Here is a 20,674-nt window from a genome sequence, read left to right as displayed (position 1 = left end):
CTGATGCAGTCTGATCCTATGCACTACTTGGTGTGGAAGAAAAATAAAATCATCAATTATAATTGATAAAACACCAAATTTATGCAAATAGGGGCATTAATAAAATAGCGGATTAACATTAAAAACATCTTTATATTATCTAATATACATTATACTTTATACTGGAACATACAGGAATCAATATTTACTATAGTATAACACATATATAACGACACACTTTATACATTCATAATTTACAAATTACTATCTTGTTTATTTTATTACAAAGCTACACATTAAATAAAACAATTTTAAAGTAATCATAAGCATCATTTAGAGAATTATTTAGTAACTTCATTGATTTTTTTGTAGTAATTACTAATATGAACAATAACTATTGCATTTTCAACATACAAGCAAGTAAAATAAATACATCAATATACCAATATAAACACATGTTTTAAAAATATTTTCTTTTATATTTGCATTACTAATACGAAACCCAAATCACATCAAGGATTTTTTTTAAAAGTTCCCTACTATCTTGGAGAGTATGGATAAATCTTTGTCCAAACCAAATTAGTCCCAGTAATTTTAAAAATAGGACTTCTGACTTATACACAATAGCTGTGTCAAGTTCCACAAGCTAGTTTGAGCACAGTTTTACATTTTTTAAAACGTCACTTTCATCATCTGTACCCCTCATATATATTCCATTCATAAATTCAAGAATCAAGAGCGCAGGTTTGATTATCTTGCCATTATACAAATGATGATAAAGATAACACCGTGTCAATCCCATGCGGTGCCCCATGCACCATCTGGGAGTGGTTAGGCATCAAAGAAAGAAGAAATTATATCTGTGGACTTCTTTGGAAGTTAACTAACTAACGGAGCTGACTAATCATCATGCCTCTTCCGAAGGGGTAGACAGAGAGAATAGTACGCCACACCAACAATCTTCGCCTCTTCCACATTCATACGTATCTTCATACATACTGACCTGACTAATCAATATTAAACTAACCATAATTTTTAAGTTCGTTGAAGTTATTTTTGTATTTTTGTAATAGTGTCATTATAAATAATATCCAAGATGGTTTGATAAAACTGATCTATTTGTAATGTTTAATTGTGAGAATTGATTACATTATTATTAACAAAATAAGTGACCATGGTACACGATTTACCCACAACGAAGGTTTTATAGTCCCAAGAATTAACAAATAAGTCTGCGTAATCGGAGGGCATGTATGACTAGATGTATGGATGTGAAGGAGGCGAGGAGTGTGTGTCAGTACAGAAGAGTGTGGCGTTCCATCTTCTCCGCCTACCCCTGCGGAGAAACGGCGTGATGGTAGTAGTAGTAGTAGTAGGAATTAACAATAAATATGGGAGTCCAACACTGCAATATATCATTCCAAACATTTTTAATTTGTTGCCGACGGAGGTTAGAGGTCAAAATAAAATATGGAACAAAGGCAAAATAAAGGAATGGGTAAACGATCAAGAGTTAATTTGATGAACATTTAAAAATAGTTTATATTCTTCATTTTCTCTCCCTTTTTTGTGTGGTTAAAATGGGTAAAAACATTAAAAATGTGTGTAAACAGAACTCCACCAACAAGACACACAAGGTGGCTTGGTGGGTCGCTGCAAAAAATATTTTAAATATGTTTAAAATTCTCTCCGTACCATCCATTGTTTACTTTGTGGTATTATAATAATAAAACCCTTATCCGCACCCCAATGGTGCATAGGGCACTGTGTCATATTAACGCAGTGTTATCTTGATCGTTTACACATGAAGGAAAGGTGATCAGCCCTCCGCTTCAGGTACCAGTCCATGGTAATATTGAATAAATATTACAGTGAAAAAATCACTTATATTTATTTTACCCCCCTTGGGAATCGAACCCGGGACCTCCAGAACGGTAGCCGAGCGTGCTGACCATTACACTACGGATGGCGGTACATCCACTGTTTACTTTGTGGTATTACACAAAGTAAACAGTGGATGGTAAGGAGAGTGTTTTATTACCATACCACAAAGTTATCAATGCTTTTAATGTACAAAATATGTTTAAAATTGTTCTTGAAATAAATGCAAGTAAAAAAAAAATAATAAAAAAATTAAGTAAATTTATCTGAAAAAGGAGTTCCATACTGTTCCCTTTTGGGAGTTATTCTGATTGGGCGGTAAGCTTCATCCATACTCTTCGAAAGGTTATTACAATGCAGATTTATTTATTCGTGAAATTTTAATTTATATTTTAAGTGCGGCGCTTATCAATGAAGTCAGCAAATTCTACAATTTGAGTATTTTACACAGATAGAAATTATATTGGTAACAGGCACATTTATGAAATTAAGTGTGTTTGTAGTAGCACGCTTTAAAAAAATACATAAAATTTGAAAATAATTAAGCGGTTGGTTGGAAGACACAATAATTTTAAAAGTAGCTTTCTATGCATTATAAAAATAAAATAAAATATAAAATATTCTCATATAAAATTATATACTATATTAATGATCAACAAAAACATGTTCAGGAAAAAGTTTATTAGGTGATTTCGATAAATTGTAGTGATACACCAAACACAGGTTCGGCAAATACCCGATGATCCAGATTTGTGAACAAGTATTTGGACACACTCAAAATGTTATAGAATTGTTTTGTTTAAGTACATCGCAGATAGCGTCTATTATGGTACATATATTATAATATAGATTTTTATTTTATTTTGAAAAATATGTCTTTTATGGAATATGTTTTCTTCTAACCCTCATTTACACCCAATGGTGCATAGGGCACTGCATCAAACCCACAAAATATTAATCTGATCGTAATTAACATAAAATCAAAGTAATCAGTGAAAAATAAAATAAATATTAGACGGTTGTTTTATCGTAATTATCACAGAATAACAAAACATGGCAGTCAAAGCAAGATTCAAATACCTAAGAATATTTTTGAATTACATCATAACTTAAGTAAATTAAAATGGATTCCAAGAATTAAACATGATTTAACATCTATTTGCCCGACTGTTTGCCCAGTACTGCGACACAATGAAACCAGATCAATCCAAAATCATGCAATTCATCAATTTAAGAATATTAAACTAGAATATATTTAAACTGAATAATATCACACCGAGTTAAATAAATTTTAGATTTAAGCTTAGGTCTAAATTTAAAGATACAATTTTGGTGTTACATTATACCAATATTTTAAAATGTAATTTAGTTATAGCTAGTTACAGAGTAAACTATAAAAACATAATTTAGCTACATGGTAAGGAATTATGTCAAAAAACATACATGTAATGATATTTTTACAAATATATGGCAAATTTCTTTTTCTCAACATATTTTAACATTAAAACTAATTGAAAGACCTCATATATATATATATATATATATATAAATATAAATATATAAATATATATATATATATATATATATATATATATATATATATATATATATATATATATATATATATATATATATATATATATATATATATATATATATATATATATATATATTTATAAATATATAGATTATTATATATATATATATATACATATATATATATATATATATATATATATATATATATATATATATATATATATATATATATATATATATATATATATATATATATATATATATATATATATATATATACATATATATATATATATATATATATATAAATATATATATATATATATATATATATATATATATATGTATATATATATATATATATATATATATATATATATATATATATATATATATATATATATATATATATATATATATATATATATATATATATATATATGTATATATATTTATATATATATATATATATATATATATATATATATATATATATATATATATATATATGTATAAATATATATACATATCCCATGTAACGCGATGGAACGGCGTTATTTCTACCCGTTCGGTCGATTAATGCTTACGGATGAGAAGGGTATTTTTATCTTCTGCGCCGGCATCATTTCAAAGTCAGAAAGAAGGAATTACATGTTTAATGTTTTTTTTGTGAATATTATGTACCAATCTCTTTGTTAAGGTCTATATGTACATAATTATCAAATCCCGTTGCCAGCGGACCGCAGGCGTAAAAACACCCTACCTTAGTGTGTTAACAGTATTTATACACAATGGCAAGAAAGAATTTCAATATTATAAACTGTTTATAAATTTGTAGATTACATTTGATATAACAATAGATTGTGTACGTAAATTTTTATTGATCGGGCCTCGAAATGCGCCGGAATCAATTTGACTAGTTGAAATATTTATTCCGTTAACAATTTCCTATTTCAATAGCTATTTTTACCATAAGTTAAACACACAATGTCGCTGAGATATGTTTCAAGCCTAATGCACTACGTGCCCTTTTTAAGTTAAATCTTTTAATTTGATATTTTGTCTTTATTTTGCATGTTATTAAGGCTCAGCATTCATTAAGTTACAGCTTATTATTCTCTAAATCCAGGCAACATTTTACATAACTGTTTTTTCTTAAAACACCGTTCTTGCATTTAAAAAATAAGTTTTTCTTCGAAATGATTATATGGTTTTGAAAAGAAAAGAATTATGGAAAGGTCTGGAGTTAAAGAAAAATTATAAATATATTTTTGATAAATATATATTAAAAAAAAAAAAAAAAAAAAATCCAATACACTTAAAAAATTGGGCGCGGGAGATATGTGACCTCTCCGGTGGTCTCAGGTGGAATGAATGCGACTTAACGAATGCTGGGCCTTAATTGTCTGAAAAATGCTCATTTTAATTTGGCACTGAATCTGCCATAAGGTTTATTTAAATAAGTAATTTTCTGGTAATTTTGATGCAATAGTAAAAAGGTGCACAGAAACAACTCTAAATGATCCTTTTACTGTATTGTTACATCATTTTTATACAGTGCACTTGAAACCATTTCAGTAGACCGATTTATTAATTTGTTTATATATCCATAGAGAAGTTGTCAGTTAAACCGCTGGTCAGCCATTTGTCAAAGCAAAAGTATATGGCCCATTTGTATGTCAGGGTGGTCTACTGTTGTTGCTTCACAGTTAACTAATAACGCTGTGGTAACTAATAACCATCTGTTAAGTGAAAAGGGTCAGATACCTATATGCATGCTCTCCGTGCAATTAAACAAAGGTTTAACATATCGCTCACTCCTTTCAACAACGTCATATAACAAAAATCATCGACTTTCAGTTGTGCATGTTTTCGGAATGCCCAGAGAATTTACTATATCCCAGCAAAAGCGGCAATTTTTAACTTAATATTTACCCGCTTCAGGGCAGAAGGTGATGTGTTTGCATTATGAAAAAAAAGGTATTGTTTAATTTTTTTTATATAAACTAAATATTTTTCAAATGCAGAAAAACATTCAGGTTTTACCTAAAAAGATCTGTTGCACAGTAAAAAGATTAATAAGTGGCTTGATATTTATTTTTAAAACATTTTATTATATTCTTACACATTAAAAACGATTTCCTAAAAAATCAAAATTTTTGAAATATGACGTTGAAAGGAGTGAGCAATATTAAAAATAATATGTTACAAAATTAAAATGTAATTTAACTAAAAAAAAAAGTACAAAATACATAATAAGTGCTAAAATTTATGGAATTATAGGATTTAAAAATAGCACATAATTATAGTTACACAAAATGTACAGGTGCTATACTTAAATTCTTAAAAATCACAATCTCTTTATTTAAAAATATACTAATGATCTCATGAAATATATTACAGTAATATTATTTACATAAATTTAATAAACTTTTGCTACATTAATATATTTTTGTTCTAGAAGATTTCACAAAAATACATATTTCCATTTATATTGTTAACATCAAGTATTAATATAAATTATATCAAGGTATAATACATTGAGATTTTGTTTTCAACTAATTTTTTTATTATTATTTTTTTAGCACAATCAAATAAAACAACTTTGTTTTAACCACTTTTTTACATTCACAGCTTCATACTGTTTTTGGATGGCTCCATATGTAGCTCACAAGTTGTCATCTGGAGTTTTTCATCTGGAGAGATTTTTTTAAATCATATTTTCATATGGTGTACGGAGTGCATGGAAGTTTTTGGTATCGTAAGGGAAGGGTAGTTAATTATAACCTAACTATGAGTATTTCAATGTTTTAGAATTTGTACATGAACCCTGAGGATGACAAGGTTCTTGTCGAAACCGGTTGGAAAAAGTGTACCAATAAAAAGAGGTTATAACAATGTTGTTTTATTTTATAAAGTGAATAAAGAATATTTATTTTTAATTGGTTTGGGTGTCTGTGATGTATTTTTCATATCTGTCCTCCAAATAATTCATTTAAACATTTGGATTTGCTGTTCAATATTCACTAATTCTTTCAAAAAAATTTTTAAGTAAGTACCAGCAGTATTTTTCATTCAGAACTTTTCCCCCCAAATGACATGGATTTGAAGTAGTTCTATATTCGAATCCACTTGACAATCTTTAATAATTTTATTTAAGTACTTATTCTATGATACACAGTTAAAACACTCGCAATTTTTCATAGTTTCAGATCTCGGAAGGTTTTAAATTCCTCCATCTTGATTTTTTTAGTGTCCCTAACATTGCATAACAATTAAACATTCAACAGTTTTTTTTAAATACTTGGTTGTAACATCCAGAGTTAAATTTTCCATATCAACAAAATAATAAACATCAATTATGCTGTTATTTCAAAAAAAATCTTTATATTACAAAAAACGTTGGCAGCAAACTAGTTGATAAAATGATATTGCTGTCAGATTCTAATGAATGAAAATCAAGTGAGTTGATCTTTGACCAAATCAATTCATGTATTTGATTTTCAAACACAGTTCAAACTTGTGAAATTCCATATGTGTTGCCGCTAAAAGAACTTGGATACACTGTGTTATTATATTGTTTTTTAAGACAGTGACATATCGTTGTAGAGGCTCACTGTTTGAATGTGAAAAAGCTTGTTCCAAGATCCCAATCATTCAAGTCTAGAGGTCCAAAACAGTCGTCGAAGAAGGCTTCAATATTTTTATAAAGATGGAGTTGGCTGCCGCTGAATTCATGATCTTCATCGGGATAAACCTGGAAAAATAAATAAACAATAATAATGTTATTTTATTCTCAATATTATTGATATTTAAAGCATTTACATTGTGGTTAGTCATTTTTACTTGCACTTTGACCTCGGCTCACATGTTTAACCTCGGCTCGTAACGCATGTTTGTGCTGAAACCTTTAGTGCGTGTTGGTCTTCGGGTCGACCAAAAATCGCATGTGTTAAACATTTTGTGTAGTTTTTAGTGTGTAAATAGTGCTATGGTAGTGAAGGGTAGTAGTGTTTGCATACTGTGGTAGTGAATGTCCTGAGGAAGAGATGGGGACGTCTCGAAACCGGTAGACATAAAAATCTCGTTGAGTGGTTATATACTAATATTGTTAACATTTTTGTAATAAAATAAATAAGTAAAAATGTTATTTGTTGTTTCGGAGTTCACTTTGTAGTAAGACATGATTAAATTGTAAATAAAACACTCGTTTTTTACCACTTGGGTATAATATTTTATGTCCGCCTCCGTAGTGTAATGGTCAGCACGCTCGGCTACCGTTCTGGAGGTCTCGAGTTTGATTCCCAGGGGGGGGGGGTTAAATAAATACAAGTGATTTTTTCACTCTAATATTTATTCAATATTACCCTGGACTGGTACCTGAAGCGGAGGGCTGATCACCTTTCATTCATGTGTAAACGATCAACATAACACTGCGTTTATATGACGCAGTGCCCTATGCATCATTGGGGTGCGGATAGGGGTTTTATTTTTTTTTATATATAATACTTTTATGACTAGTTTTGGAAGCTACAAATACTTCCATCTAAGGGTTTGAATATGAATTGAGTTTATATTTAAACCCGTAGATAAAAGCATTTGTAGCTTCCGAAACAAGTTGTAAAAATATAATACTCAAATGGTAACAAACAAGTGTTTTATTTATAATTTGACAATAATAAAATGGCAGTAATTCTTAATCTCCTGATTGATTTTAAATCAAAACTGCAAAAACAGGGGATTGAATTAAATAATGACTTCTTTTAAAAATTCATTATTTCATATTATTTTTTGACATTTGATCAAAGATGAAGAAGAATATGGAAGTCTGGGCATTTATGGGGCTTACGACCGTCATAGGCTGGTTTATGTGATAACTTTACACACGTATAACATTCACCAATTCTACCCCCGTAAATGCCCAGACTTCCATATTCTTCTACATCTGTGTTGAGATGTCAAAAAATAATATGAAAAATAATTGGAGATAATTTTGTGAACAAGTATTTGGACACACTCAAAATGTTGTAGTCATTATTTAATTCAATCCCTCTGTTTGCAGTTTTGATTTCAAATTTAACAGGAGATTAAGAATAACTGGTTTAATAATAATAAATATATAATAAATTATAAATATCTCATCTGAAGACTCCATTAAACTAGAAAGAGCACTAAGAAGTTGGCAGTCATCACAAAAGTCTGCGTTTTATATGCTGCACAAAAGGAACTACCTCAGTGTTCCGCAAACATTTTCCATTCAAGGTAGGTACACCTACCAAAGTAAGAAATTTCACAGGTGCATATTTACCATATTATGGTAACATATTTGACGTATTATGTTGAATGCAAAATGTGAGCCTACTTAAGAGAGAACAGGCAATCAAAATTTGGAGCAATTGTGTTATTTTCAATAAACTAGAATTTTTTCTGCGGCACACCAACTAATCACCACGTACACCATTGTGCTGTGGCACACACGCGGCGGGACAATGATCTACCTGATGCCTGAACATGACCCCCTGCCGTACAAGCGCCCTGGCCAGAGCGAGAGAGTGCTGTGCGGGGGCCGTGACATCGGCCAGTGCGGTGGCCAGCAGCACGGACCGGCCGGCCAGGTTCCCCGCACGCCGTGTGAGATCGGCCGCCTCGTACCCTCGGTAGTTTCCCGAAGGGGTGCCCGACCCCAGGTAGCGCTCCGTGAAGAATGTGTCTGGGAAGATAATTAAAAATTACCTCAAAAGTTCTGACCTTTGTCTGGACTAAGACTTTGTCTGTTACCGGATATATATTAAACATGTTCAGTGCCTTAAAAGAAAAGCTATTTCAACGCGAGTTTTTTTTTGTTTCCAGTAGTAATAAGTGTCTTTATTACCAATTTAAATCTTTTTAAAAATATATTTGCCCATTTATACCTTTCACACAGATCCGTGTATCCAACTCTCGCCAGCAGAGCATGCAATAGACTGACACGTTTGTATGTTGATGTGGGCGATCATGAATCCATGTAGTGGGCACCATGCGCTAGACGCATGATACACGGATCCATGTAGTAGGCATGCAAAGTGTTAAAGCTATCCTTGATCTGATACAGAAGCATCTAGACTTCCTGACAGACATTCTCTTACAAAACAATTTTTTTTATATTTTGTTTTATGAACCAAGTTGCAAAATTTAGAGAAAATGTGAAACAAAATTGTTTCCCGATTTTACTGTGAATTTACATTTAAAAGCTTTCAATATACCTGTCACTGCCAATCTAAATAAATACAAGTTTGTAAAACCACCACTAAATTTTCTATAAGTGGCCCGGTGTAAGCAGTGAAAGGGATTAGTAATAAGTTAGTTCTGTAAGTCAGCTAGATCCTATAGCGACCCGGATTACCTAATATATATACTATTATATCAGATCATTGATGTGTTGTAACTTGATGATTAACACTTTAACCACTGCCAACAAAACGTTGCCATCCTATTTTAGCCGTGCGTTATTGACTGCGTATACCTTGTTGGCATCCTTGTCAATACACAACTTTGCTTTTAAGAAATATTATCTAATATTTATGCAACGAAATTTCATTATTTGATGGCAGAATTTACTTATAAAATATCAATTAATGATAGGAATGTAAACAAAATCCACATTTTAGACAGATGACAGTCATTTTGAAATGGTTAAAATCAAAGTTTGTGTTTAATTTATTGCATACAAATTAAATATAAACATTCATTAGTTTAGCTCATTGCACATAATATTTTAAAGGTGGAGACTGATTTCATTTGCATTTTGTCGTAACATACCGTCGTAACGTCGCTCGCGGCGAGCGCTCCGACTATGGATGGAGCGCTTGGCTTGCTGTACTAACTATACGAATGCTCGCATCGTAACATGTTATATTAAGACGAAATGGCTCCGGTCAGTCCCCACCATAAGAGCATTTTTTATGGTTTTTTCTAGAGAAACTTACTATGGTAAGCCCATGTCACAATGGGAGCCAGGGCTACAGAACATTTGGTTAGGTTCACAGAGTCTTGCGATGTCATCATTCCTGCCACGTGTCCCCCGTATCCTGAGCCCCATACGCAAATCTTTCCTGCATCAACAATCTTCAAGTTGTCACGAAGATATCTGCAAACAGAGAGAGAAATTACACTTTCTCTTCTATTTCATGTTTTCTTAAAATACTAATCTTGGAATACATAAATAAAAATGTGAATGTTTATTTGTTCAGAATTTTAATTCATTGTTTGCAGGAAACGCTTAAAAGGGTCTTTTAATACTGTTGGTAGAATGCGGGAGACACTTATAAGCGTTCTATTTTATTACTTTCGGTAGAGCGCGAGAGGCGCCAAAAATATTATACAGATCGAAATTGGGTTTGCGGTTACTTGTGATTAGTATACTGAGGGTTGGGCGGCAGACTGTCCGAGTATAATTAGGGTCGGGGTTGATGAGAAATCCGCCCGACAACAATGGGTTAAACCTTCAAAATTTATTCACTGATTATTTTGAAATTTTATTAATACGCATGTTTTTATATATCTGTATAAATAAAAATACAAATGTCAGTTTGTTTAAATTCTGAAATCTTAATTGCTATGAAATTTTGCCTGCGTTGCATTCCATTACGTATGTGTTTTGATATATACCTACGACAAGTAAAAATCTGCCGTTTTTAAAAATAGTTTTTTTTACCGCAATGGCAGCGCTATCCGTTGAACGTAACATCAACACACGCAACACTAATCATTGCTCATGGTGGAGAGCGTGCTTCTTGACAACTGCTGTCACTTGGTATTTTTATTTGTTTTCAGTTGCATTGTTATTTCATGGATTTTAAATATTTCTACGCCTCACAAGTACTGTGAATAAAAATATTAAAAATATGTGCGTTGTATTTTGTTTCTTTTCCATTTAACCAGACTGAGCTACAGCAACACATAGCCGGGTACAGCTAGTGGTGAGATAAAATTCGTACTTACGTTAAAACAGCTATTTGGTCTTCAACTTCAACAGTTCCAAGTCGGTGATAGATTTCTTTCCTCATGTTGTCTCCCTAGAATAGTCAAAGATAAAAAAACATAAAAATATGAAGAAAAAAAAATTCTTTTAATTGTTTAATTTAAAAAGTATTCCAATGACAAAAAAGTGTGCGATAGAGAAAAACTAAGATGGCGCCGTTAAGTCAGTTTTGTGAAGGATACTAATAATACTTAAGTAGAATCAACATTTGTAATAATTATTTGAATAAGCTTTGTGTTTCATAAGCATTGTGAAATGAAACATTAGAGAGATGTGTGCTTTCTCTTTTCTTTCTTTTCTATTTAACCAGACTGAGCCCGGGTGCAGCTAGTAAACAATAAATTAAATGTTACAGTCGAGCTGGGTGGTGTAAAATTTCAGTAAATTTGAAACACGGTTATCCACATCTTATCACTTTGAGCCACATCTGTGACCTTGGGCTTTTCCCTTATCCAAACATTTGGTTTTTGGTCCCCAAGGGATATGTTTAGCATCCTTCTATCCAGTGCTCTTTGTGTTACGCGGAATTTATATATAATTCACTTTGTTAGGGTATATTTCTCGAATCCATATCGCTCACTCCTTTCAAGAACGTCATAAATTAAAAAGCTTGATTATTCAGGAAAACGTTTTTAAAGTTTAAAAATATAATACAATGTATTAAAAATAAATATAAAGCCACTTATTGAACTTTTTACTGTGCAACAGATCTTTTTAGCTAAAACCTTAAGGTTTGTTCTCCATTTGAAAAATATTTAGTAAATTTAAAAAATTTATTAAACAATACCTTTTTTTCAAAATGCAAAAACAACACTTTCTGCCCTGTAGCGGATAAATATTAAGATAAAAATATGCTGCTTTTGCTGGGATATAGTACATTTTCTGGGCATTCCGAAAACATGAACAACTGAAAATTGACGTTTTTTGATTTATGACGTTCTTGAAAGGAGTGAGCGATATGTGAGCACTGATCTTGTTCTAAGCCTCCAGTCAACCACCATTTTCATCCATCTATCTCCAGACATACGTGCCACATGACCTGCCCAGTTCCAGTTTGGGAGTCAATGCATTGTATATTAGACTCTTATTTTCTAAGTGTCCAACAGTATTTAATGATTTCTACATACATTTAAGATGTGATATTAATGTCATTTCTGTTGTTTATACCTGGAAACCTGATCCCCTGCCATCTATCTGTGCCACTATGAAGTTCTTAGTGCTGGAGAGATACCAAGCCCAGTCTACTTGGAATTTTTCAGAGACTAGTTGAGATCCTGGAGATGCATCACTGGAAGAACAATTAAATATCATTGTATCAGTAACAAAACAACCATTACTAAAAAAGCATTTAACATCATTGGAAACATTGATTGAATTAATGAATGGGTTTGGGGTGTGAAGAAAATCAGTAAAAATAACAAATTTTCCAAGAGAATTTCTACATATCTATCTTATTTATGGTAGGAGTAGGATCAATTTGGTGTATCCAGGTTCGGATCTTGCATACCAATAAAAGGGTCTCAGCTTAATAAAAGCTTTCTACATCCAATCATAGATGGTCGCTGTGAACTCGATCATTGAACGTCATGAAATTGTTCATATCATATACATACATGTGTATCAGTTCCACAATTTTGAGTAGTGTGGTTTTCAATCATGGGTAGAATAGTGAATTTTACATGTGTGTAAAGTAGTCACTTAATTATGGCAAGCCCTGTAAATACCCAGACATCCATATTCTTCTTCATCTACAGAGATGTCAAAAATGTAAATAAAACTGTTATATGGGAAATAAAATGAAGGAACAATGAGAATAGCAGAAATGTCTGAACTTGGAGTTGCAATCCATTCTCGTAAGTTGTAGACTGCTAGTATGTCCGCCTCCTTAATGTTGTGTTGAGAACGTTCGACTACCATACTGGGGGTCTTGGGTTTGATTCCCAGTCAAATAAATAAGTGATTTTTTTATTATATTATTTATTCAATTGGAATTAATACGGGTAGGCAGTAAAGGCAGGTAGTAAGGTAAGCTAGGTACTAATTAGTAAGTTAAGGCAGGTACTGGTTACATTTTTATGCCACGCGGGTAAGTTAAGATAGGCACTGCTTTACTGCCTATATGGAATTCCCGCCCTTGCCTGGACAATAGTGCCTGAAGCCAAGGGGTAATCACCTTTCCTTCTTGTGTTGACGATCAAGATAACACAGCGTTTATATGATGCAGTGCTCCATGGAGGGTTTGAAAAAGAAGAATATATCGTAGTCATACAGGAGAAAGTGACCAAGTGCATTGTTTTAGTAAAACGTGATCATTGACTATTTGATATCTTACTAGCTTAATATTGCCCTGAAAAAATCCCAAAGGATTTTAAACTTGGAAGTATAATATATTGAATTGGTAAAAATGACTAACTGCATTGATGTTTATTTTCTTGCCAAGCAAAAGTGACTTAAATGAACATTTTACCTCCCATTTTACCTACCCTCCTGAACATTTTACGTTTTGGTAGTTGGTCACTTTCTCCTGTACGACTACGATATATATATATATATATATATATATATATATATATATATATATATATATATATATATATATATATATATATATATATATATATATATATATATATATATTTAAGTCTCTTGAAGGGAAATCTTAAAGTTGAAAGGATAAAATTAAGTGTGACTTACACTTGCAATATGAGTGGGAACGGCATCTCCTCATACTCCCTCAGCCCGGGGGGCAGGTACAGGCGGACCTGGGCGTGGTAGCCGTGCAGTACCTCCACTTGGAAGGAGCGCAGCTGCGGAGCCGCCAGGGCCGCCACGCGCTCCCTCAGCAAGCCCCCTGGATGAAGAATCCCGACCCTCGAGTTGGTCAGCGTCTCTGCCAGATATACAGACGGTGCTTCTGGCCCCAGACATTCCTGGTGGACAAGAACACACATTTGGGAGAAGAACAATTAGGCAAAATAAGATTTGACAGAATGAAAGATATCTAGAGGGAGATCGAAAAATTCATGGATGCTGCAAAGAGAAACATGGTTCGAAGACATGGCCTAGGTGACTTTGTCCATGGCAGAAGGACCTACAACCTGAGGATGAGGAGAGCTGACTACAGCAGTTTACAAAGATGATAAGTTGGGATGTAGCCAGAAGAATAATGAAAGTCAGTAGTGTTTTTCAAAAAAATATCTATATAAATTAAGGTATATTTATAAAGATATTTTTTGTCTCAATAACCGCTATCATATCTCAGTCGGAACTGACAGATAGGACTGCCATCTGTAGAAAACTAGAATTTTGTAAAGTGAATAGCTTTCCTTTTCTGACCATAGGTGAGAGTTTTTGAGGTTTATTTTTTCACCTATTTTGGTTATAGGCTTTGAAATGCCCAGACCTAGGTTTTTATGATTTTTAAATACGCCACACCACTGTCTTAATGTGCAAATAATCTTTGATTCTTCCGCATTCATGCATATCCTCATACATACCTGCCAATTATTCACATTCCTAATCTGACCACATTAAAATATTTGACATAATTGATCATGCCCAGTTTTCCTCAGTCTCCCTACATTCTACATTTTTAATTACATTCGCCTCATAAATTTGTTTTACCATTCTTTCCTCACTCATTCATTTCACATGCCCAAACCATCTCAACACACCTTTCTTAATTTTATCAATAATGCTTATCTCATCCTTGCGTTCTTTCTTACATATTTCTTACTATATTCCTATAAAACATAAATGAATATGAATTATAGATTAGTGCCTGTAAGTAGAATCAGTTGTTGGAGCTAAATATTACGTTGTTATACAGGCAGTTGTTAGGCACGCTCTCATTAAGGTTACCTTTGCATTCTTTCCTTATTTCACCGTTCAAACATCTATCATACATATATTAACATATTTCCCACTATATTCCTATAAAATATAAATCAATGTAAATCAAAGATTAATTTAATGAGTACCTGTACGTAGAATCTGTTGTTGGAGCTAAATATGAAGTTGTTATAGAGGCTATTATTCGTCACACTCTCATTGAGATTCTTTCCTTATTACATACGTCATTCGAACATCCATCATACATATATTACATATTTCTAACTTCATTCCTATAAAATATTAATCAATAAAAATTATAGATTATTTAATGAGTACCTGTACGTAAAATCGGTTGTTGGAGCTAAATATGACGTTGTTATAGAGACAGTTGTTCGGCACACTCTCATTGAGATAGAAGACTCCATTTCTCTTCCCGGCTACATTCAGATGAGCATAAGATTTTGCTGGACCATTCATGGATGCAGTCACTTTGAGTGTCGCCTCGGTAGCCCTCGAAGCGGCCACCGTGTCTGTCACATTGAGGTCTTCGTACATCTCTCCTGAAGTGGTTGAGAAGGCCTCGTCTGCTTCGACTTGGGTGGTAGCCGGTTGGTCTTCGACTGTGGTGACAAAGTTCTGCGCGAGCCCGGCTTCGGTTGGGCAGGTGAGGCACTGCATGGTCGACATGTCGGACCACAGATTGGTCCCTTGGTTCTCTCCTTGGGTGTAGTATGTCCGGGATCCGTCATCGTCAGGAGGTTTGGTCGCCTGCAGCTTTATCCGGTAGAGATGTCTTTGTCCAGGCTTTTTCTCGGGTGTTGCCAGGAAATATCTGAAAAGGAATGAAAATAATTCCATGAAAATGTGTTACCAGCCGCGTTTTATCTGGATACTATACCACATGTAAAAACCTATCAATCTTAACTGGGAGAACATAAGTCCTAGTTCCAACCCTAATGCAATAAAGCATAGACTTGGCTTAAGAAGGGTGAAAGTAGACTGAGTGCAGTTGAAATGCGATCCCTCAAGACAAATGTGCGGCAAAACGATGTACGACAGATGTTCAAATGGTGAAATATAGAATTAATGCAAAGGTGAGATAAGCATTATTGATAAAATTAAGAAAGGTGTTTTGAGATGGTTTGGATATGAAAATCAAATAAGAAGTAAAGAAAAAATAGTCAAATAAATTTATGAAGCGAATGTGGTTGGTAATAGAAGCAGAGGAAGACTGAGGAAAACTGGTCTTCCTTTGCTTCTATTACCAACAAAAAAAAAGTATTTCAAATACTTGGGCATGGACAGGAGTTGGAGGGTATATACGAGGAGATGCATAAATATGGAAAAGATGAAGATTGTATGCAAAGACAGATTGGTGTGGCGTCTGATTCTCTCTCCCCACCCCTACGATGTTAGTTAGTTTTTATTTATAAATATATGTATGTACATATATGTAAGACGCACAGAACATGATCATATTGTAAACCAGGTAATCGCCGTGGATCTTCGTCAAAAGACAATTAGAGGAAGACCAAAGAATTCATGGATGCCACAGAAAGATAACATGATTCGAACGCATGGCCTAGGTGACGTTGTCCAGGATACAAACAATTGCTAAGATGCACTACCCTGTCTGGCAGCGAGGGTGATTCTACTCTCGGTGATCCAGAGACCGACAATGTATCAGGGCCAGCTTGCGGGATTCCGGGGCAAGCAAAGTGAGGCAGAGGAAACAAATTCGTTGAAGGTCCTACAACTTGAGGACGAAGAGAGCTGACCCCAACAGTCTACAAAGACATAAGTTATGATGAAGCCAGGAAGAATAAGATGTATATATCATAGTCATTTAGGAGAACGTGACCAAGTGCATTTATAAAAAAAAACGTGATCATGGACTATTTGATATCTTACTTAGCTTAATATTGCCCTGAAAAAATCCCAAAGGATTTTAAACTTGGATGTATAATAGATTGACTTGTTAAAAATGACTAACTGCATTGATGTTTATTTTCTTGCTGAGCAAAAGTGACTTAAATGACCCTCGTGAGCATTTTACATTTTGGAAGTTGGTCACTTTCTCCTGTAGGACTACGATATATATGTATTCGTACGTATACGACAGACTTATAATTATGATATGGAACGTACACATAGCCGTTGTCCTCGTCCCAGGCCTTGAGGGCGGTGACCTCGAAGCGGCCCATGGTGACGGGCGCGCTGCGGCCCTGCTCGCCCACGTGCACGACGTGGCAGTAGCCCCCCGCGTCGCCGTCGCGCACCGAGGCCAGCGTGAGCAGCCCCTGGCCCTGCCGCGAGTACAGGAACGGGGGCCCCGGCCGCAGCGCCGGCTCCCCGCCCAGCGTGGACCACATGCCGGACTGGGCGCGCTCGCTGTATATCTGGAATTGAAACAACGACATTAAGCGTGAACTCTTAAATATACAAACTCAAGATGCCATGAGTGAGTTTTTTTTATTCATCATTTAAATGTTAAATCAATCACTAATTTTTTGAGTCTACTAAGTTGTATTTTATTGTTGAAAAAAGATGTAAAAGTCGATTTTTGACAATTGTTTCGCCTAGTTATGGCATTTTCAAATGAATGTCAATCAAACATGCCATAACTAGGCAAAACAACTGTCACAAAATTGATTTTCATGTGTTTTTTCAACAATAAAGTAACTTAGTAGAGTCAAAAAATCAGTGTTTGATTTAACATTTCATACATAAATTAAAATGGAGTTCTTTAAATTAAAAGCCAAATATATTAATAAATGAGTTTTTAAAAACTTATTATAGTTTTATATCATAGTCAATGTAATAAGCAACATATCGTGGGTATACTGACAGAGAAATTTAACTCTAAAATCCCTGATGGATAAATAATCCCTGTTATTTGAATCTTTTAGCCTGAATAAAACACTCGCTATTAAACAGAAAGTTAAATATACTTGTAAAACCACATATATCGCTCACTCCTTTCAAGAACGTCATAAATAAAAAAACTTGATTTTTCAGGAGAAGGAGGTACAGCTCCTCGTCCACCAACGAGGAGCTGTACCTGGATGACCCCAAGAAGACGCTGCGCGGCTACCTGGAGCGGGAGGGCGTTCCACTGGAGTACGACTGCCAAGAGAGGGGCCCCGGGCAGTTTGTGTGCCGGTAAGTGTACCCCCAAAATAAAAGTTTTAAAATAAAAACAATAAAGGCAACTAGAAAAACAAACAATTTAACAATTCGCTCACTCCTTTCAAGAACGTCATAAATCAAACAACTTGATTTTTCAGGAGAACGTTTTTAAAGTTTAATAATATAATATGTACAATGTATTAAAAATAAATATCAAGCCACTTACTGAACTTTATACTGTGTAACAGATATTTTTAGGTAAACCTGAAGGTTTTTTCTCCATTTGAAAAATATTTAGTAAATTAAAAAAAATAATAATACAATACCTTTTCTTCAAAATGCTAAAATAACGCTTTCTGCCCTGTAGCGGGTAAATATGAAGTTAAAAATATGCCTCTTTTGCTGGGATATAGTACATTTTCTGGGCATTCCGAAAACATGCACAACTGAAAATTGACGATTTTTGATTTATGACGTTCTTGAAAGGAGTGAGCGATATATGACATTTCAAACTACTTAGTGTATTTTGCCAGTTTATAGAACGTTGAAAACTTGAAAATATGCATCATTAAGTCAAAATTGCATATTTTCTAGTTAACGTCTTTTGCCAGTACACCTACGATATATTAATCAAAGAAAAAAAACGTACAAAAAGAGAAAAATAATAAAAATAAAAATCATATTATTTATTGATTCGGCATTAACTTTGTTGAATGATATTTTGATTATTTAAAAAAAATTAAACACTTAATGAGTTTTATTTATAAATACAACTATTTCAAAAACTTACAGACGTTTTCATCTTCTGGTAAAATATATAAATCTGGTTATATATAAATTAAACTCATTTAGTGGTAATTCATTTCAAGTGTTTAATTTATAAAAAATAATAATTCAAATCAATTATATAAGCCACAAACATAAGCAGTAAATAATAAGTGTAAGTCCCTCTCCAAGCAAAAGAGATTAGTCTCTTTATTAAAGAGAATAGCGTAGTTAATTTTAAGATTGTAAAAAAGAACTGTCTAGAAAATGAATGAAATTATAAAAAAACTCACTGTACTATTTACAAAAAATAAATAAAAAAATCAAAAATAAATAAATGCTTTTTATAATTTTTTTAACTCCTTATCTTTTGATAACCCTTTTCTCTTCAAAACCGTATATTTATTTTGAAGAAAAACTTATTTTAACTAACTAACTAACTAACTAACCATCACGCCGCTTCCCCGCAGGGGTAGGCAGAGAGAATAGAGCGCCACACCACTCTGTCCTTGCAAACATTCTTTGCCTCTTCCACGTTCAAGCATCTCCTCATACATACCCGCCGATTGTTACGACTCCTAACCTGACCACTTTCAAGTATTTGGCATACCTGATCGTACCATGTTTTTCTCGGTCTTCCTCTGCTTCTTTTCCCGCTAACATTCGCCTCATAAATTTGTTTTACCGTTCTTTCCTCACTCATTCGTTCTACATGTCCAAACCATCTCAACACACCTTTCTTAATTTTATCGATAATGCTTATCTCAGCTTTGCATTCCTTCCTTATTTCACTATTCGTACATCTATCATACATCGATTTGTCGCACATTCTTCTGAGAGATCGCATTTCGACTGCATTCAGTCTACTTTCATCCTTCTTTTGCCAACTCCATGTTTCACTTCCATACATTAGAGTTGGAACCAGGACTCCGTTGTGCACTGCCAGTTTAGCTTCCGCTGATAGGTTTTTATTTGCTATAACTGATTTCAGTGCACCATTCACTTTGTTCCCAGCATTCACTCTCCTTTCTAAGTCTTTATCAAACAACTACAAAAAACAACAAAACAAACAAAAAACTAAACAACAAAAAACTTATTTTTCTATACAAAAATGGTGTTTTTAGTAAAATTGCGTTAAATATTACCTGGCTTTAAAGAAAATAAGGTTGCAGGCTTTTGATTATTCCGCCTAAAGGCCCAGTAATCAGTAGACCGAAACTGAATTCTAAACTGTATGTATTACAAAAGGAAAATTAATTCTTTACTTACATCTTGGCAATTGAATTGAGGCGTTTTGCAGATGCTGATGATGGAGTAGTTCTGCATTCTGTTGAGGAACAGCACTGCCACCTGTCGTTCTGCCACCCAAGCTGTGTACATCACATAGCTGTCTGGAAACCACAGAAGACAATGACTTTTGAGTACTTAAGAGTTGAATTTTCACTGCAGAAAATGGTCACCAACAAATGGAAATAAGACTGCCCGAACACGGTATTTCTAGGCTTTCTGTCAAGCATGAAAAAGGTG

The 20,674-nt window shown here is 33.4% G+C and overlaps 1 protein-coding gene across 1 annotated transcript; it reads right to left on the bottom strand.

Moving 5' to 3' along the window:
- Positions 1–6,022: 6,022 nt before the first annotated feature.
- LOC148298806 (venom dipeptidyl peptidase 4-like) lies at positions 6,023–20,538 on the bottom strand (the record flags this gene model as incomplete). The annotated part of the gene is made up of 9 exons (XM_088276633.1): positions 6,023–7,156; positions 8,898–9,109; positions 10,365–10,525; positions 11,380–11,453; positions 12,587–12,707; positions 14,114–14,349; positions 15,590–16,085; positions 17,402–17,652; positions 20,417–20,538. Coding segments are annotated over 9 exons (1,817 nt in total), but the record flags the coding sequence as incomplete, so codon positions are not given.
- Positions 20,539–20,674: the final 136 nt, after the last annotated feature.

This window comes from Brachycentrus maculatus, unplaced genomic scaffold, assembly GCF_059751285.1.
Source record: "Brachycentrus maculatus isolate JH-2025_06_01 unplaced genomic scaffold, ASM5975128v1 h1tg001584l, whole genome shotgun sequence".
Lineage (NCBI taxonomy): Eukaryota > Metazoa > Arthropoda > Insecta > Trichoptera > Brachycentridae > Brachycentrus > Brachycentrus maculatus.
Note: the sequence above shows the minus strand (reverse complement) of the source record. Positions and strands in the feature narration are given on the sequence as shown.